At 33.9% G+C, this 21,591-nt stretch overlaps 1 protein-coding gene across 3 annotated transcripts in view; it reads right to left on the minus strand.

The window, feature by feature from the left end:
* Positions 1-21,591, minus strand: part of LOC120326334 (ubiquitin carboxyl-terminal hydrolase 2-like) — a 29,945-nt gene that overhangs the window by 5,033 nt on the left and 3,321 nt on the right. The window contains exons 5-16 of one of the 3 annotated variants that reach the window (XM_078111487.1): positions 20,776-21,144; positions 14,179-14,196; positions 9,120-9,256; positions 7,291-7,350; positions 6,780-6,860; positions 5,959-6,088; positions 5,468-5,582; positions 4,735-4,845; positions 3,867-4,035; positions 2,582-2,671; positions 1,208-1,286; positions 480-572 (exon numbers count right to left, since the gene is read on the minus strand). In XM_078111487.1, the coding sequence (XP_077967613.1) occupies positions 480-572; positions 1,208-1,286; positions 2,582-2,671; positions 3,867-4,035; positions 4,735-4,845; positions 5,468-5,582; positions 5,959-6,088; positions 6,780-6,860; positions 7,291-7,350; positions 9,120-9,256; positions 14,179-14,196; positions 20,776-21,144 (1,452 nt within the window). Of the gene's footprint in view, positions 1-479; positions 573-1,207; positions 1,287-2,581; positions 2,672-3,866; positions 4,036-4,734; positions 4,846-5,467; positions 5,583-5,958; positions 6,089-6,779; positions 6,861-7,290; positions 7,351-9,119; positions 9,257-14,178; positions 14,197-20,775; positions 21,149-21,591 lie in introns of all 3 variants that reach the window. The other 2 variants (XM_039392602.2, XM_039392604.2) reach the window with 2 other exon arrangements.

Here is a 21,591-nt window from a genome sequence, read left to right on the forward strand (position 1 = left end):
CATATCATGAAAAAAAGATCCTAAACATATTACATACTCCTCAGAGAAAAAGTGCCCAACACCGCACATTACCCAGAATGTATGCAATGCTAATCCGGAAAAAGTTTGGTTCTCATTAAAATAGTAGCTTTTTATAGATCAATGGCTGCCTGTAAAGTGCTTCAGAGTTCAGAGTAAAAAGCATGGCACTATGTGGAAAAAACAACAGTGTAAAATACCAAAATTGAACCGGTTGTAATAATTTGGTAGGCAATGCCATTTCCATTACTTTCAAACATTGTAGCTTCGGTGCAAATCGATGGATATATATACAGAGTGAAGTATTAGAGTGAGTCTTGTAGAGTTAATTTTTTGGTTGAAAGTCCAAATTCAAGTCAGCAATGGGATAAAATTGGGCATTTCTTGATGGGTTGAAGCTTGAACTACTATATACAAAAATAATCAAAACTCTAAATTCCAAATGTTCATGATATACTTACACACAGGGCTTGTTATTTCCAATCTACTTGGAAAATCAACTTCATTTGACAGTTTTTGTCGATATCGTTGACCTTCATTAAACCTTTTTAAATCTTATTTGAAGTAGTTATTATGGAAAGTATAGAAAGATATTAATACACCAAGTGCAGGAGAAATAAATATTGCTAACACTTATGGATTATCAAACGAAATTTACTCAAAACAAGGTCTCGGGCACCCATTCAGAGACTCATCTCTGAGCTAAGTAACAAGCAATTTCTGTAAAAAATGTCTCTAAAACACGACCTTCAATATGCTTCGTTTTAAGCAGGTTTCTTTATGTTTTAAATAAGTTTTGTGTCCTTGCTCACCAAATGAAAAACTTTGTACAAACAAACTAATTTATCATATTTCAATGGTAAAAACTATCTTGAATCTCACCACTGCCACCATGTTAATAATGTCTTGGTTATAGGTTAAGTTCAACACCCAAGCTATTATTATAGAATAAGGGTTCAACTGAATACGCTTCAACTTTTTTATTACACCAGCATAACACACACATAGATGTTACGGCAACAGAACAAACTAGCGAGTGACGCAACTGCGACACATTAACACTGGACAGAATAGCACAATCAATTGTTAGGAACGTCTGTTAGGGAATGCTTCTACAAGGCATTAATAGCCATCATCAACAGAAGAGCATTTGTCAATCTATTGAATGAAACATTTTTGCAAAGGATACGAATAACCAATATTTTCGGAAACTTATATATTGTAAACTTTTTGGTCATTCTTCTGCGAGCTTTGCAATTGTCACATGTCTGAAAAAACATAAAAATAGATATTAGTGAAACATTATAGTTAAGTTCTTTTCCAACAAGAGGTTCATCTTCTGACAGAAGTCGTACAGTGAATGTATGACAATATCTTGAGATATGATCCATGGCATGGGTTACCAAATTAGTGTTGCTGGTTGAAAAAACCTGCCCAAGCGGGTTTACCCATAGTTGATCGTTGGGTATGCTAACATACCAATCTCTTTTTTAATATATGTTAAAAATATATCACAGTCCCTTGGATGTTTCTTAACAATTATAATTGGGTTAGATTTTCAAGCATGATTGTGAACATTGCGTCATTTTCAAAGTTTTGACTGCTATTCGTCAGCGTGATATTATGTGATATATTCGGATACAAATCAAATTTGTCACAGTCATTTTATCTTCAGAAGTGTTTGTATTTAGTTGCAATAATCAATAAATGATTCAAAAAGCTGGGGTATACATGGCTAAAGTTAGCCCCTAGACCTATTTCATTGAAGCCAGGTTGCCCCTCTGAAAATGTATTCCTGTTTAAATGATTAACTAGCAAATGCACTTTATTAAAAAAAGGCATTCAAAGTTTTCCAATGGTATCGTATTAAAAAAAACTTTCTGGGGTCAAGGGTCGAAAGAACAGCCATTGACTTATAAACCTCCTAACAAATTTATTTCAGATCGTATAAAAAAATATTCCACATATGGGCTATTCCAAGTGACAGTTGTTGGATGCAATATATTTTTACATTTTCAGCTACATGTTTTGTTTCATTGTCCAATCAGTTGCTTTATTGAATATGTAAAAAATTGCACAAAAGTTACACCCAACCTTACTTAGTAGATGAAAAAAATATAGTGAAATATAGCGTGACACTACAGGACGGCAAATCCACCATGCACTAACAGTACGTTGTGTTGTGCTGTACATTTTTGCGATGGTACAGTAGGAGCCCATAATATTTTCTGGTGCAGTAGCTGAACTACTCCTCTATGTGTTGCAAATCACAAAATATGTCAATCATACCAAAATTTCTACATTTCAGGCCATTTTTTATAAACCATCAAAAACCTGGGTGAAATTTTAAATTGTTTGATGAAATGAATGCAGTCCAATAAAATTCCAATGTCTCTTGATATCAGAAATAAAAAAAAATTACTTTCACTACACTTTTTAAAAAATTGATGGAATTCAACTTTTGCTTGGAATGGCCCATATAGACAGCTTTTAACTTTTAAAACAATTGTTTGACTATTCAGCTATCCAATGCATTCTTGATTTAATTTTCTTCACTACTTACCGGTCTTTCATCTCTGTCCAATATTTCTTCCCTTGTAAAGTTATCGAGACATTGTTGAAGATTGATTTTATCTAAACTGTAGCTTGAACCCTACAAAAATAAGGAGTATGAAAGTGGATAGGATGATAAATCCTATAGCAAGCTACGGCATCTTGTCGGTTCCCAATTCATGCTGGGTTGAGCGTACTCCCGTAGTATGTGAACCAAGATTGCGGACGCTGGAACGTAGTATGTATAGAAAGGTTAGGGGTATGCCATAATTTCAGGTACAAATACTACGAGAGTCACTTGGCCTGTCCTCGAACTCGTAAGAGAACTAAAATAAGGAAAATTGGAATAAAATTATGGTCTGACCCTAACCTGTTACACATACTACGTTTGGGTGTTCGCCCTCTTGGTTCACATACTCTGGGAGCGGCGGGTTCAGGATAGCAAAGAAGTCATTTATTAGAGATGTATGGACTTTCACTATGTCACCTATGTGTTGATATGTATATTCAAAAACATATAGATGCAGTAGAACCAAACTAATGACACAAGAGTTTTGAGAAAATAGCAATTCAGTAATAGTTTGGTTCCAACAGCTAAACCTAAAAATGAAAAAGAGAACCTCCTTAAATCAAAACAGAAACAGCTTTGAAACCAAGACCAAAAGGTTCATGGTCTATAATAACAGCAGATCGAAAAAAAGTTCATTTCAGAAAAAAATAATATAGGCTAAATATATTAAGGCTACTTTGGTTTCACTGTGATGATATATGTGGTCACTTTATGATAACTGGCAATCGGGAAAAGCAAGATACAGACACCACATAATTAAGCCACCTTCATTCTCTCACAGACAAAATATGGGAAATCCTATCCTGAGTAATTTCGTGTCGATCTAGCTCAACTATTTTTTTAAGTTCAACAGCAGCACATTCATTGATATTTTATTCGGTACTCCCAAAGTATGTGAACCAAGAGGGCGGACACCGGAAAGTAGCATTTGTACCAGCACTACCAGGTTAGGGTTGGGCCATAATTTTAGGTACAAAAATACTACGGGAGTCACTTGGCAGGTCCCCGAACTCATAATAAAACTAAAATAAGAAAAATTGGAATAAAATTATGGCCTAACCCTAACCTGGTTCACATACACTCAGGGAGTACCCTTCATTCTCTCACAGACAAAATATGGGAAATCCTATCCTGAGTAATTTCGTGTCGATCTAGCTCAACTATTTTTTTAAGTTCAACAGCAGCACACTCATTGATATTTTATTTATATCATTATTATACTAACCTTGGGTATGGGTAGTGACAAGTCCCAAAAAGGGTCGAAGGTCGTGGAGACGCTTCCACATTCTTCACATTTTAATGAAGATCTTAGTTGTCCCATGAATAAATCAACAATAAAACTGTTGTCTTTACTGAGGTAGAAATCCCATGTCTTTCTTGCTTTACTTTCATCACTAAAAATAAAAGAAGGATGTGAGACATTCATTGTGTTAACTTACTACTCAATTATACTCCAAGGGGTAAATATAAATAATGTGAGGGTTGCTTATGAGTGATTTATATAAAAATTGCTTAATTGCACTGACCGGATACTTCAAATATATTTCCAAAAAATTACAGTTCTTATGCTGGAAATTTATATGAAAAAAATTTATAGACATGAATACCTACCACATTGTCAGCAATTTCCCTGACAAATGTTAAACGAATTGTACCAGAAATCATTTATTATGGAGATGTGTACTAGATGCCATTTAACAGTGTTCCATTAATTCAACAGTAAAGAACAGCAAAATTTGGATGAAATATTGAGCCCCGCAGGAACCAGGTAAAATAAAGGAATAAGTATAATAGTATTGTACCAGGTTAGGGGGCAGGTTTGCATCATCTTAAGTCAACCATTGTGAATACTATTTAAATTTATTGTACAATAGTGTTGTGATTTTCGATCGCCGCTTCTTGTGCTTTATTCATCTTCAATTTGTAATCGAATTAGTGCTCTATTTTTTCACAATTAATTTACTAATTAATAAGAGGATTTAAAATCACAGAAATACTAAACATTATAAGCAGCTAGGTTCATATAAACTTAATTTTCAATGTACAAAAAATCTATATAAACCATTGCTCTATTTGCTTCAAATCAAACTCACCACAGTGAATCATAGTTGGGTATTGAATCCTTGTGTTTCTTTGTTACTTTATTGACATCTTCATGTAATCCTTCGATGAGAAACCTCATGAATTCTTGACTGTCTTGCTGCCTGGATAAAACAAATCAAACTAATTAATTTGTATAAAAAAACTCAAACATAGAGAGGGGAAAGTATCCAAGGAATTAACTTATATAGTAAGAATACTGAATTCAAAATACAAATCATCAAGCATTTATTAATTTCAGAACAAGTTCAATAGAATGAGTTCAAAATACCGATTACATTTATTATCTGGTAAAAGTTCACAATTAAGAATGAAGAATCATGATTTTGAAAGCAGCGCGTTTTATCCCGGTTTAGAGCTTTGCCAGCATGCCACCTCTTTCAACTACGCGGGTCAGGATATCAGAAAAATTGCGATCATACTTTTAAACCAAAGGTATATAAGGCTTGCAAATACTAAGTTTCAGTCTTAGTTGTTAAAATTTGTAGTCTCAAAATGGGAATTGGCGCCAATTTATTTATCTAGGTCCTAGATCCGGAAACTGGTTGCCTGGATAGCTATTAAACTGAAACAGAACACGAAATTTTATTGACTCCATAGTTTCCGGTTGCATTTTCAAAATTTTTTTTTTAAATCCAAGTGTTGAGAAATAAGGCCATTCATTGTTAAGTACTCTAAAAAGGTATATTATCATAGTTGAATATCCTCATAAATCTTTCTACTTACTCGTATCCACTGAATCTATTTGAGAATTTCTGAATCTTTGATTTGAACGCCGAAGTTGAAATAGGGCTTCCTCCTGACGAGGGATGCCAGATCTGACGAATTATATCAGAGAAAGCTGAAGGACAAAAATTTAAATTCAAAATTTGTCATGTAAAAGCAGTCAAGAATGAACTAACTATTGAATGACCTAATAAAACTTTAAAAAATGTATTTTTTTTCTCTGAGTCAAAGAATTAAGCAAATTCTACTAAACTAACCAATGGTAACAAATGAAGGTCTTTACTCATGACCCCTATAAAATGGCTCTGCGACTCCCCAGGGATTGGACTCAGTTTAAGAAACTCTAGTATATACAGTATCATGATGGCAATGATGATTCTAACACCATACACTAACAGTTCTAGATAACATTTTAATGAGTCTGGAATCCCATCGTATGACAATATCAATTTTATAAATTAGAATGTGAAAAGTTATCAAACATGTCTTACCTTCAACCAGTTTTTCTTTTGCCGAAGATGAACTTTTGTTGTTAATGTCGTTAAGATAATGCTTCTTGAGACAATAATCTCGAAGTGACTTGGTGTTCGAGAGACATTGAATAATGGAATTCATGAAACACTGTAGAAATATTTATAAGTCTTAGAATTTTTGCAATAAAAATAGTGTGGGGAAGGCTCGAGGCGGCGACTCAGATGACTCCGTTATATACTCAACAAACCTTCAGTGAAACTCAGCTTGGAAATTCACTAAACTTGGCGAACGAACTCGACTCAAATCGTGTCTTGGGTTTAGGACCTATTACCCAGCACTGCTTTGAACTTTCTAAGGATATTTGGCTGTAATAGGTTCTGATTTTTTTCAGTTCAGTTTTCACACTGAATAACAAAGTGGACTGATTATTTCTTTGACAAAAGTAACACAAGATAGAAAATATTGATTTTGATTTGAAATAACTTTAAAGATGTTTTTTTGTTAGCATTGTTTAATGAAATATGGATTTTATAGAACAATCAAACAATTAAGAATTCTTAATTATGACGATGTCGCAGATTACACTAGCGTCACTAAGGTTCAATTACATCTGAGTTTAAAATCCATGTCCTCCACCCAGGGTGTAAAAAGTAGGTAGGCAATGCTAAACCGAAAATTTTTTAATACTTCCAAAAATAAAGTAGCTCATTGCATATCAGTGGATGCTTGTGAAGGCCTTTGCTCTTAGAAAAAAATGTAAAAAAAATTCTATGTAATATTACTAAATTATGAAACAAAATGAAATAAAAATAACCAGCATATTTACTGAACCACTCACTGTGTTTCCAATATTCTTCAGACCAACAAGACCAGCATTTGCATCAACAAGACTATCTCGACCACTGGATGTTGAAGTTACCTGAAGTTGATATTATGAGTAAAGTATGAGAGAGCAATGATCAAATATAAGGAACCGGTGATGTCACGATGCCATATACAAGTGTTCCCATACTAACGTCATATAAATATGTTGTTCCCTTGAGGTAAAATTGAACAGCAAGAGTGGTGATAATCAATTGGAAATTCATTATAAAACATGTCCACCAGGTTAGGGTTAGGACATAATTTTATCATGATTTTCCTTTTAGTTCTATTACGAGTTCGGAGACTGTCTGTTATAGCCAAGTGAATATACCCCCTGCCCATAGGTTTCAGTCTCTTTACACAACTTGATGTAAAATAGGCAAACAAAATTAGTTAATTCCATATTGGTACACACTACACACACTTCTGGAGCGCTGTCATTTTATTGTCACAATAAGCAACAATATAATAAAGTATTTACTCACAGAATTTCTATTACTGTATCCAATATGTCCTACATCTCTACTGCTTGACGTTGAACTAACCTGTTAAAAAAATTAATAATGGATAACAGGTAAAAACAGAATCAATTAAAAAAAGACTACTAACGATCTTAATAATTAATATAAGTAAACAAAAAAATTTGATATTGCTTTTCATAATAAAAACAACAGCATAAAAGATAAAAAAAACCTGATAGTCAACCCCAGAATTTCTAAAACGTTGTCTGCTTCTGGTCGATGGGAGATTTTTAACACTTGTACGACTCCAGGGATCTCTCTCATGGTGAATTGGCATTGCCAAAACATGCCAGAGTCTAGCTTCACAGATTCCTAATTTTCAACCCATTTTACAAAGTATAAAGAACAATAAAATCCATCAAAAACTCTTGTTTCATTTAGATTGAAATTTGGATTCACTAGCATTGTGATGTCATAAAGTCATTTAAAAGAAAATTTTAAAAGGTTTGAAATCTGGCATTGGTATTGTACACAAATGCAGGATTTCCATATTTACTCCAGGAGAGAGAGCAGTGGGAAAAGGACATATACACAGAGGGTATAACAATGTGTGACAACAGCATATACAGGGTGTCTATAAAGTCCCTTTACAATTTCAAATTGTTTTGTAGTCAGTTCTCAATATATCTTAACCAGGTTTGTTGTATTTTAATCAGTAACTGTCGTTTAAATATTTTTACTTAATTTAATACATCCGTGAGGGCCGATACAATATAATCATGGTATCAATAAATCCTTTGCAATTTTATTAAAGAATTTTAAGACTTTATGGACACCCAGTATGTTCAATTTCTGTAAAAGTTTCAAGTGACCATAGACTGGTGGTTGAATTATAGTCTAACTCTGGTCAAGCAAAATGTTACAGTAACATATTTAAGTTATTGTTTAACAAGATTCTTAAATTGTTAAATTATCTTTAAAAATCATAAAAACCATCAATCAAACTTTCAATTCACTTTGGACAGCATGTATGATGGTTACAATTTCATTACTCTAGAACTTAAATGACCTACTACTATAAATGTGCAATAATTAATTAAAAGAAACTTTCCAAAGATTAGACAAAGCAAACTCATTCCCAATCAATAGTAAAAGCACATCGTATTAGTGTTTTGAAGCTGATTGCTTTAGATATTTGAATTGCACTTTGGAAAATTACTTTTCACAAAAAATCAATTGTACATTGTGGAGAATATAACAGCAATTCCCACGATTTCCCTGCATGTCTTTATGACTGGTTGTATTACCAAAAATATCAGCATGGTGAAACAAAAAGTAAATTCTTAAGGAGCATTATTAAACACATATACTCTAAACCGGTGGTTTTTAAACGCCATGACAAGCGGCCCCCTTTTAAAAACTCTCAGCACTCTGTGGCCCCATGCTCTTCAATGAAAATACTTAGTTTTGGTTTGAATGTTTTTCTATTCATAGTACCAATTGACAGCATTTTTTATGGAATTCCTAAAGGCCTAATTTGAGAAACTCTGCTCTAAACAAAGTCACAAACAAGCAGCCATTTACCGTATATGTGACTTATACATGTCATATCAAACCTCTCTCGCCTCAACCAGCCAATGCACTGAATTATGTAAGACAGTTATAAAAAAAAGACTGTGGCTTCAAATCTGGATTATTAAAAGCGCTAGCTGCAAATTCAAACTAAATTTTGAAAACTATCAGAAATTTATAAATTAATTTTCAATGTTTTTACCAACATCTCAGACTTCAAATTCACTTAAAATGTTTGAAACACCCTCATCCGCTGGAAATAAAATATCTTATCCACTCACCATATTATCTTCCCTTCTTCCATTTATAGAAGATCTTGTTGAGGAGCTTGAACCACTTTCATAATCCTTATTATTGTTGTTACTTGTCCGATTCTGCGCAAACGCTGGTGAGTAAGTATCCGTTTTAACATCATCTACTGCAAAATATAAAAACATTTTTGTAAGCACTTTTTAACTTTGTACTAGATGTCACCGATACATGAGGAAATAGGGTACTCATGTCGTATGAAAACCAAGATGGCGGAAACCGGAACGTAGAATGTGTACCAGGTTAGCATTAGGCACTAATTTCAGGTACAAATACTACAGAACTCACCTGGCTAGTCCCCGAACTCGTAATAGAACCAAAATAAGGAAAATTATAATAAAATTAACCTGGTACACATACTACGTACCGGTGTCAGTCATCTTGGTGCACATACTACGGGAGCACCGGAGATAGTATATTTGGAAGAGCCCGAAACTTTCCGGTTCGACATTGCAATTTAATACATCTCGGGTGAGTTTACAAAAGTTATGTAATATGCGACGTAATATACTTGAATCGCCAACCAAAAAGATGGCCTAGATCAGTGGTTCGCAACCTTTTTTCACTCGTAGCCCGCTTCCAAAGCACAAAAATTCTGTGGCCCAATAACTTTCTCTTGCAAAAGAAAATCTAGAGCCCCGGAACTCTTGATAGAACTAAAATAAGGAAAATTGGAATAAAGCTATCGCCTAACCCTAATCTGGTACACATACTACGTTCCGGTGGCTGCCATCTTGGTTCACATACTACGGCAGTACCGAATTTTTTACTTTAAATAAAACTAACTAAAGTTAAAATCTTTATTCTCAACTATTTTTTTGGATAATATATAATATGAGCATTCACAATCCAAACCAATACCTTCTAAATTACAAGATTTGTGTTACTTAATTCCTTTCTTTTACCTATCAATTAAAGTGCAATTTAAACACACCATGGTGTCAATAATTAACCCTAATCCAACACTGGGTACCAGTCTCGAAAACCTTCGTGGCAATTCTCAAGCATATTATCAGACTTTGTACTCAGACAGTATAATTTATAGATAGGATATAGTATGTCATGTATCTCCGGTGGCTGGGTTGTAACAAAAATGAGAGAAAAGCAAGACTGTTATTCCAGTGCCAGTCAGAAGGATATGCAGAAAGTTGCATCTAAGGTGCTATGAAAATTATACTGTGCAATGACTCATGACAGCGTCAAAATTGGAGAATGTGTAGGTACAACTGTCTACTGGTAATGGTATGAATTTTGTCTTTATTTTGATTTTTACTATTCATATGTATTGGGGGGAATGGGATTAAATTAAAAAATGATAAACAAAAACATGGAAACAAAAAAAAAATATCTATTTATATATTTATAATAAAATGATTTGATACCAAAATATTAATACGAAAATTCCGTTTGGCATTGGAATTTATTTGGCACAAAAAAAAAAAAAAAAAAACTGTCTACTGGTACCTACACAATTTATCAAAGTAAAATAAACCAGGGTTTGCAATATGTACAGGTAGTCCGTAATAATATAATAATTCTGTATCATAAAGAACGAAAAAAATATTTTTGCAGCTATTTTTGTGAACAGAATATTTCCTCACCAATTTTTTTAAATTTATAAATAAAATCGAGCAGCGTGTATGAAAATGTCGAATACTCCAGAAAAACACCAGAGAATTTTGGAAGCCAGTGATAAAAAACAGAATATGCATGTGATTTTGCAATCAAAGTCGGTGAAAAAACATTTCCGGTGCACCGTAATATCCTTGCAGCCGCATCATGGGGTTTGAAACGATCACTTACAGATGAAGTGATCAAGAGAGGATTCTTAGAGATAGAAGGTGTTAGCTCAAAGGCTGTTGAATCCTGCATTGATTATATTTATACAGGAATTTTGAAAATCAAAACAAATGAGATTGAAGAGGTTCTTCATGCTTCTTGCTTGCTGAATTTCAAAGAGTTAAAATACCAATGCACAAATGAGTTAAAAATCGATATCAGTGTAGAAAAATGTTGCGTAACACTGGAAATTGGCCGAAAGTTTGATGGATGTCTCAAATATTATGCTGAACAATATATTCATCAAAATTTCAATGCTGTTATTTCTACCAAAGATTTTACAATAATATCCCCCAAAGCTTTCTATGAAATCATAGCATCACATAGATGTAACGCATCTACATATCAAACGCCATGGAAAGCGATTACTACCTGGTTAAGGCCAAGATGCTCGGAAGAAATTGATGCCTATTTCCCTGCTTTTATGAATGTTATTAAAATCAACGACAGCCCATACAGTTTTTTACTCAATGATGTATTACAAAACCCAATAGTACAAAACCACAAGAACTGCAAGGAGTTTATATTAAAAATATTACTTTGTGATGTGCAAAATCTCAGTGCTAATCTCAATTATAAAAATTTTTGGGATTTCAAAAAAGCCGCGGAAAATAATTTTTTCATGTGACAACAAACAGATTGAAAATTTGTTGAAACATTTCATGACAAAAAATTTCAAAAAACTTTTCCAAAAAGATGAATTTCTCGACATAGATAGCGAAGACATTTTTTTAGCGCTACAATCTGCCACGGGCAATCCATCTACAGAATGTTTGAAGTGGCATGCAGCTATCAAGTGGGTAAAACACGATGAAATCCATAGAAGAAACTTCTTCCTTGGATTATTTAAATTGATAAAACTGGATAAATTCACGCTAGACTTTATCAAGGAAAAAGTCCAGTCTGAAAATTTGGCAAAATCTCGTAATTGTCAGAAGATAATTTCTAATTTTATCAGTGGACAAAGAGAAATAGAGACGTCAAATGACAAACAAACAACTAATAACTCTCCGAGAAGCTCAACCTCTGCAGAAGATCACATTGTAGATAAAACATAGGCCCTCATATTGTATGCCTAGATAAAGAAACGGGAAAAATAAAAGCTTTAAACATGTGGACCAACCAATATCATCAACTACCAGAATTCAAGAAATGCTCACCTAAATATATCTCTACATTGAATCAAAAGCTATGCATATTTGGTGACTGCGGAATTTTCCAACTTGAAAATAGGAGGATTTTTTTTGGAAAACATTGGGAAAAAAAATCAATCTTGTCATCTCCCCTAGCAAGTTATTATGAAGCCTTCACGTTTCAAAATAAAATTTATCTCCTTTCTACCGAAAAGATGTCTTGTTACGATCCAATCCAAAATACCTGGGACAACACACTGCCTTCGTGTGGCTTCGGTATATACATCATTGCCGCAACTAACGAAAATATATATGCAAGCAGTGATTTTTTACAACTTGACAACACGAAAAAATTTGATCCAAAAACACGGACATGGGAAGAAAGGGCTAGTGTTTTGATTGGACCACAATGTGGAACAACTGCTGTCGTAGACAATCAAGTTTACGTAATTGGAGGTACGAAGGTAGGAAACACGCTATGTGGACCATTAGCATCAAGCAGAGTTATTCAATATGACCCGTGTCGTGTACCACGGGTCAATCCCAGTGCATGTGCAATTGATGAAAATTTATATGTAATTGGAGGGCGTACAGGTGTAGTTATAAGCTACACATTTACCAGAACAATGGAAATGTATAACAAAGAATTAAATTAATGGACAATAATACAAGCTGAAGGATTTACACCTAGAGACAATACCACCCGATCGCGTGTTCACTATATGGAAGCCAAAGATGGGCTGGACAGGGGCCACAATGCTGGGCGCACAACTGACCTTACGCTCCTTCTGAACTGATTTCACCCTATTGCCCTTACCAAAAAATTCCTGTTCTTCCCAGTTTCATTGACATAAATTGTTGGAACATAATAGGATTTGGAATCTACCAATCACAATGACACTCTAAATACAACTGGAATGATAAACATAGGAGTCAATGAGTGCTAGTAAAGGGCCACAAACCACAAGCCATAAAGGTTGGAAATTGGGATCCGCCAATATATAGTTTGTTGGCCTATAGTTGTATTAAATGAAGTGAAATAACTTGAATAAACACTGACTAAAATAAAACAAACCTGTTTAAGATCTATTGAGAACTGACTCCATAGCAAATTGAAATTGTAATAGGAATTTATTAACACCCTGTCTATTGGTGACTCAATAGAGTCTGGAATATCCTTGGCATAGCAACTGATTACAGATTTACAGTATGTACGAATCCCATGGGAGACGATAATGTGTAAGTGGCTCAGGTAACTAACTACTGGCACATCCATCATATGGATAAATGCAACTAAAATGATTATTTTAGTCCCATGTTTTCGTGCTGATAGGCCAACTTTCGAGCCTGACTTTCTGGGGTCTGCTTGGTGGGTGGCTCGGCTTATTTCCCTTTTTCTGGTAACGGCTTAATATTAGATTTGGACCAGAAAATAGCAAGAAAGGAGACAATAACATGTCTTCCCTGTCTGTTCTCAGGAACTGGTGTTCTTGGGCGAAATTGACAAACAGAGAAAAAATAACACAATTTTTCTGTTTTGCTTTATTGGGCAGTAATATTGAGAAACCTCAATTTCGGTGCCGAAAATTGGTCTCAGCTTATTCATTGAAAACAGTATTTGTTACATGAACGGTACTCCCGAAGTATGCGTACCATGTTAGGGTTAGTCTATAATTTTATTCCAATTTTCCTAATTTTAGTACTATTACGAGTTCGGGAACTGTCTGTTTTATCCAAGTGAATATCCATCCCCCTGTCCATAGGTTCCATTCCATTTACACAAATTGATGTAAAATAGCTGAATAAAATTAGTTACCTCCATATTGGTACACATACTTCCGGAGAGCCACTTGAACTAGTAATCAGATGTGAGGGTATATTATTCACCCACCCTGTGATTAGGGTGTCTTATTGTCGTACATCATAAGAAAAATCATTAACCAACTGATTATCACTATTACTTGTAAATACTAACAGAATAATGAATCTACCATGTGTGTATTGCCAATGTAAAAACAATTTCAAAAGTGAATTGAATCAATTGAACAATATTGCTCACCTGATATTTGACGATTTGCTGAAAAATAGAGAAAAAAACAAGTCAATATTGATGGTATTTGCTGTTGTGCAATGCACAGCCAAAATTATATATTTTCATAAGCTTTGGCATTTCAGTGGTTGAATTTTATTCAGAGATGAGCCTACTTTGCTTCTAAGTAAATGAACACGGCATTATTTTGAGCAAATATTCTTAAAAAATAAAAAATAAATTTCTATAATATGTTACTTGCACCTACAGATGTAAGTTCTAATTTCCAAGTTAGCTACCGTATTTAGACATAGGAAAACTAATTAAATTGGTGTTCATTCTAAATTCAAACTTACTAAATATATGGGTTGGTCGCTAGAAAAGCAGAAAATTTGGAGGTCAGATGATATCACGAATAATGCGTGCTTACTAATTTCTTTTCAGATACGTTTTTATTTCTATTTGGTTCTAGGTTGTTTTAGTTATATTTACATAAGTTATATTTTGACTTCAACATCATGGAAGAAGACCTTCAAAAAATTTTGTAAAAATTATTCTTTTTGTAAAAATAAATATGTTTGTTTGACAAATTTTCTGTTTTTCTAGCGACCATCCTGTATATTATAATTTTAAACATTTTTGTTGATCATGGCCCAATTTTGAATATTCGATGTCCAATATTTGAAAAAATGGAGACTATTCCAAATAGCAGTCTATTTTGTTTTGGCAATCCTTGCTTTATTAATATATATAAAAATATTTATAAACATTTTATCATATTATTAACATATTTTCAATATTTTATTACAACTAAAATATTCCTGCATATATTGTGATCTTCTTTATTAATAAAATCATTTCAAAACAACAGCTTTCATGATCCATAAAGCCATATGGACAGATATTTGATCAAACAAGGATACCCTTGACAACATCTGGAATGGCTCAAAATGACGCTGAGCGAATCAGCAGTGGATGGACTCATTGTCCAGTTGTATTAATAAAAGATTTTTCAACATTTAAGAAAGGAATAAGCCCTCCAACAACAAAATTCATTCACGTTTTATATTATGAACAAGGCCCTATTACAAGCACCTACTGTCAAGGGGGTAGCCACAAATTTGAAAAGAAGGGGGGGTTCTGAAATTTCTGATTGCCAAGTAAGACCATAACAGCTAGCAGGTCAGAAAACAATTGCTTTCATTAGTCACGAGGATCTAAAAAGTGTTTCAAGCAACGAAAAATTGCTATGTATTATACAGAAATGGGGGGGAGGGGGGGGAGTTGAGGTCCCGATTCTCAAAACCATCCCTCTGGCTACTGATACCTAACAAAATGTAAAGAACTACTACTACTCGATTCGGCATTGCCTAACCAATTTATCACACCCTGGGTCAAATAGTGAGCATGGGATCTGAACCTGAGATGTGTAATTTGCCATGCCACGAAGTTGAATCTAACGCTGTAACCAGTGGTGGGATTCAGCAGGTTCACACCGGTTCTATAGAACCGTCTCAGGAAATTTTATGAGATCAGCGAACCGGTTAACTTTACTTATTACTGTCAATGTTCTGTTTGTAACTGAACCGACTGAAAAATATGACTTTTGTGATGGAACCGGCTGACAAAAAATTTTGAATCCCACCACTGGCTGTAACTATTGGGCGATCGTACCAATGTTCAAGCAACTGATCTGACAAATAGATGGTAATGGTCAGAGCATAGCGAGTGAGATTTATGGTACAAACAGATGCTTCAAACTTGTAATGAATAACACAGATTTTCCACAGACAAATTGTAGAAGATGGGTTGAAAGGCTGGGTTTAAAGTTCAAACCATTCCCAAATGAATATTATTGTTTGCCAAATTTGACATTACTGCTCTGAACCAGTACATATAGCCACAGATGTGTGGAAAGCTACTAGAATTAGGACAGACGGTTGCTGTTGGAGTCATCAAGGAAACTAGCAAAAAGGTAGGGAATGTGAAAGAAACCAAGGTAGCGAAGGCCAATGAAAAAAAAAACAGAAAGAAGTGAGAGGAAGCATCCCATCAATAGTTCAAATTCAAAAAATACATGAATGTTTCCCAATATATTACACATTACACACAGAGTAAGGTAGTTGGCAACAGATTCAAAAATTTTTCCTCAGCGATGCCCACATAGTCAAGTTTGACCACTAGGCAAAATATTTAGCAGGCTTTATTTTCGAATACTTTTCATTGTATTCATGGGCTATTATCAATAAGACTAAACAAATAGAGTTCTTTATAATAATTACCTGCATAAATATGAGTAATAACACCACCAGTACATGATTCTGTGACTTTATCGTGCATTTTTAATTCTGAATGCGTTCGTTCAACTTCCAGACTAATAATCCATCAAATATTTACAATAAATTACGAAGTGACATGTTTACATTATTTAACACTCAACTACTAACTATCTAAAAAATTAATAATTAATAACAAATAAACTTGTTACACAGGTCATAGAAAAGTAAATTTTGACAGTTATCAGTACTCCATCAATGTCAAAGGCTTACTAGATATTCCAAAAAATTTTGTTGGAGAAGAAAACATGAAATGTTATGTGGGAGAAAAACTGTACTTTTAAGGAATAAGTTATTACCTAAATACATATTATTGCTATTTTAAAAGAAAATTTTGAAAGGTCCCATTCATTTCAGAAATTAAGAAGATTGATGACTGAGCAATGATATTAGGTCACCACTAAAATGGCAATAGCTAGTAAGGCGCAGAGGAAGTCTGTATGTGCAAACTTGTGCGCTAGTGAATACAGATTGATGGAAGACTAAATTTTATTTAGTAAACTGCCTTGTTTAGACTGATTAAATATCAACAATTATAATGAATCTTTCAACTAATATCTCCGAATTACAATACCTAAAAGATAAATAAAAAAGTTTTCCTGGTCCATTGACTGACTAAATTATTTACTGTCATGACTTCATACAGACAATACAGTTCTGTCATAAACATTAGATTTAAATGTTAGGTAGCCTACTGTATCACTCTTTCTGTGCTGGTATCTAAAAGTGTAATGTAATACTATTAAACCTAAAAAAGCTTACTGGTGTACATTCAGTCATCTGAATCCTTGCTATAGTATAGCCTACTTGCACCAGTAATATCAAAACTAAGTAACTCCCTCCACACTTTTGCAATTGAAACAACAATTTGAAATTAACCCTTGTATAACTAAAACCATCCAGTATTAGGTAGTAATCGACCAGACTTGAGATGTCATAATATCAAATATATATTGAATAATAAATTTTAGCAACATTAAATATTAATTTTGTAAATATTCTCTAATGACAAGACCATATAATTTGGAACCAAACCAAATTTTGGTGTCTTAAATATCAATTCCAAAATTTGGAGAATGTGTGGACCATCAGATAGTAAATTAGCGAATATTTTCGATTGAAATACCATTCAAATTTGAAACCAAATTAAATCTTGGTGCACTAAATGATATACCGGTAGTAAAGATCAAGTTTTTCTGTACAAAATGTCAAACCTATCCAAATAAATCTCCTCACTAACACCAGTTGTTCTACTATATCTAACCTCAACATGAAAATATCTGGTAGGCTGGCAATCATCCGCTACCGGAATCAATGGCTATCAATAAGCATACTGCATATTAAATTTGAGAACATTCCTGATTGTAATATCACTGCACTAAATATGAATTCAGAAACTTGAAACCAAAAAAACATAACCCCAAGTCTTATTATACAACTAACATCAAAATACCTGGCTGCCAATAAGCATAATGTATTGACCGGCATCAAACCAAACACTTCTTACATCAATCAATATTCATTGATTAACAATGAGTGATGATTATTAATCTTTGCATCAGAACATATTATGAATAGACTATGACACATAATGCTGCTGTATGATGCTGACTGATTGTTAGCTATTACTAATAGCACCAAGAAATGAATGAGACATTGTCAATGAGCAATATTACTTTCAAATAAAAGAGCCTAATTCAAAGAAACATTTATTATTGATTAGCTTTCCAATAATGTTTCATAGACTAAGAAGAAATAAAAATCTGGAACTAGGTGGTTGGCGTTTCCTGCTACTAAGCGTTAGGAATACACTTTTCAGCGTATCTTTCATTACCTCAATGGGTTGATTTAAAAATTCAAATCCTGTGGGGAAAATTATGTAGGAGAGGATTGCCGGACTCCTCAATGTTCCCCTACTCTCAAGTTCATGCATCTGAAACAAATTACCAGTTGACTAACTGGTACTAATACTCAACATGGACTGGCAGTCGGATGAGATCCATGGCTGGACATTTTATTGTGTTTCTTCTTCCCTTTAAATAAATATGTAATACCCATCCTCATATTGGTTATTTTTATATGTATTCCAGAGTTCCAAGACTTTTTCAATCTGGTAACACATTTTCCTAAAATTAGATGCTCAAATTTATTTTTATTGAATGACCCTATTATGAATGCAATTAATTACCAATTGTTACTGAAGTACACTCATTTGCTTAGTGTTCCATTACCTAAAACAGCTTCAATCAGATTTGATTCAGTGGGCACTAGTTTAACACAAAATCAGTATTCAATCATTAATATCTTTGAATTACTGTGATACCTCCAAACTAACGATTAAATATTAAAACATCAGACAGACCATCAACTTCAAACCTAAAAATTATTCTCTATTCAATCCTTACTGATATCAATTCAACATTTCACACAGAGCATCACAGCTCAAACTAAGACCAAATCAGTCCTTAGCTACAATAGCAAAATCATTCTCCATTACTCAACAAATGACTCAATGAAATGAATGTACCGTGATACAGGATCAATCAACACTTAAATTAAGTGATAGCAGCTGAGGTCACACATGCAGTGAAGGTGATAAATATGCTATGTTGCATTGAAAATGTCAATAATGATGTGTGGTCTGGTATAATATGTTCATATTCTAAATAGCAATGCAGTGAATCCTGTCACTATTCCTTTTTTTAAATAAAGATATCTGACTGCCAGTCAATTGAACATAATTCATGACAAAATAAAATGATTTTGGTGGCATGGACCGGTGGTCATTGATGAAGATACTATGACATCATGAAAGGTCAAAGTTCATTTCAGGATTCCTACCATCTCACTCAGGTTTTACTATTCCGGTGGGGTTAAGTCAAGCTAAGTATATAGTTACAGACTGTTAAAGTTGCTAGCACCATATTATGGCTGCTTGTATAAAATTCCTCCAAAAGTGATCTGAAGGAAAACCGGAATTTTAACCGTTACTGATAATTGATGAGTGCAATGAACTAGCACAGGGCTACTCAACTGGTGGACCGCAGTATGAATCCGGACCTTTCGGGTATTTGATTTAGACCGCACCTGATTCTTTATTTTGGATCATTGGCCCCTCTTTCGTTATGTGAAGGTTTCTTTTCATTGAATGAATCTTATTATAGTTTTTAAGGGTATTTAAACATTTACTCATATTTGCACTTGAAAAGAACTGTAACGACATAATAAACGAGAATATCGGTTGGAAACCGAAAACTTATCGATCGATAGTTAGGGGATCCCCCAAAACAGAAACTGCAGTTTCGATTCATCCGCTCTTGTAACTTGCGCACTGTGCATCGCACACACACACACTCGGCGGGTCTCAAAATTCTCTCGCTTTACAAAAATCTAGATCACTATATCAATAATTGATTGATAACTCGCTAATTATACGACATAATTCGCCCAAAATCAATAGGATTCTGGTCCGAGATAAGATGAATGCACATGCAAAATCTGGAGCAAATTCAATCTTGCTTTCGTGAGATATCGCGTGCATCTAACAGACAAACATACAGACATACAAATACCTATCAACGTACTTACCGATTAAAATCGATAAGTAACAATCCAGATAGCGCTATCTTGATTAACGAATAATCAGTGGCCGGCTATGGAAGTGCGCATACAAAAATGTCAAAACATTATTTCTAGAAAGACCAGACCATAAAATTCTGAAAGTCCTGACCTAGAAGTTGAAATGTCAGACATAGCTATGTTGGCATTGCCGATTGAAAATCTTGGGTTCAAATCCCATGCCCACCACCTCATCAAATGTGTATTAAATTGGGAGGGCTGGTCTTTCCAAAGTATACCTTACCAGTATACCAAGGCACCTTATCTAACAAAGCTAGCTTGTTTGAAGTGAAAGGTTATGAATAGGTCCAATAAAAAAAGTATATTAGAAAATCTGATTCAAAATCGCGGGTTCCAATCCCATGCCCATCATCTCATCAAAGGCGTAATAAATTTGGGCTATGCCAAAATAAATTTGGGCTATGCCAAATGAGAAAGATTCTGGTCTTCCCGAACTATAGTAACTTGTAAAGAGCCCTGTTCAGAGTAAAAGGCTTATAAATATGTCTTATGAAAAATTATAGTTCACTATGGCTGCTTCGTTTGTGGAGTAAAACGAATGAAAAAAAATCTTTTAAGTGAAAAAATGCATGAAATCGTAACAGTTAGGCTACATGTAAATATGAATAAATCAATTCAGGACAATAATTAGAAAACATCTTTGAATACTTACAATTGTGAATGTTTCTTTTAACTTCTATCTTCGGGGAGTATCCATTTGAATAATGATCGTATGATCCATTGTGAAGGTAAGAGCTACTGCTATTATATCCATTACTATTAGAGTAAGATTTATTTGATGATATTGAAGCTTTCCTTTGTGAAGTCCTTTTATTATAATTTGAAGTAATAGTTTGAAATTCAGGTAGCGGACGAGAGGAAGTTACAGGGATGCTAGAAAGTTCTGGGTATTCTATGCCAGTATTTTTGCGAGAACGTGGTAACGAAGAGTCACGATCATTTCTGGATCGACGTGTAGTTTCTCTTGTCATGGATTGAGTAGCTTGCCTGCTCCTAGTTGAAGGTCTAACGATATCTTTTGCTTTCTTTGAAAAAAATTTAGTAATTATATGGCGCATGTGGAGATATTTATACAGTAGACTATCGAATTATTTTAGCATAAAAGAATTCTTTTGTCACATTTTAATATTCCCATAACCTTCTGTTACCTCAGAATAGCCTACGTTATAATGCAAAAAATTCACAATAACAACAAAATGATGATTTCAACGTTCAAGACAAGAAAGCGAATGTTGAAAAGAAAAATTTGGTGTTCAGCTGTTTTTTTATAATTTAAAAGTTTGAAGCAGGTCATGGATTCATCTAGCAAATACCATTGCCTGTTTCAGGCTCAATATTGAAGCTCTAAAAGTGCCCTCATCCGGCTGCATTGCTAATATGTGGGACATAATTAACTACACTAAGATTAAAAGCAAATTCCATTTGACCAAAATTTTTACAAGTTGGTAAAATATTTTAAGATAACACT

Source organism: Styela clava, chromosome 4, assembly GCF_964204865.1.
Source record: "Styela clava chromosome 4, kaStyClav1.hap1.2, whole genome shotgun sequence".
NCBI lineage: Eukaryota > Metazoa > Chordata > Ascidiacea > Stolidobranchia > Styelidae > Styela > Styela clava.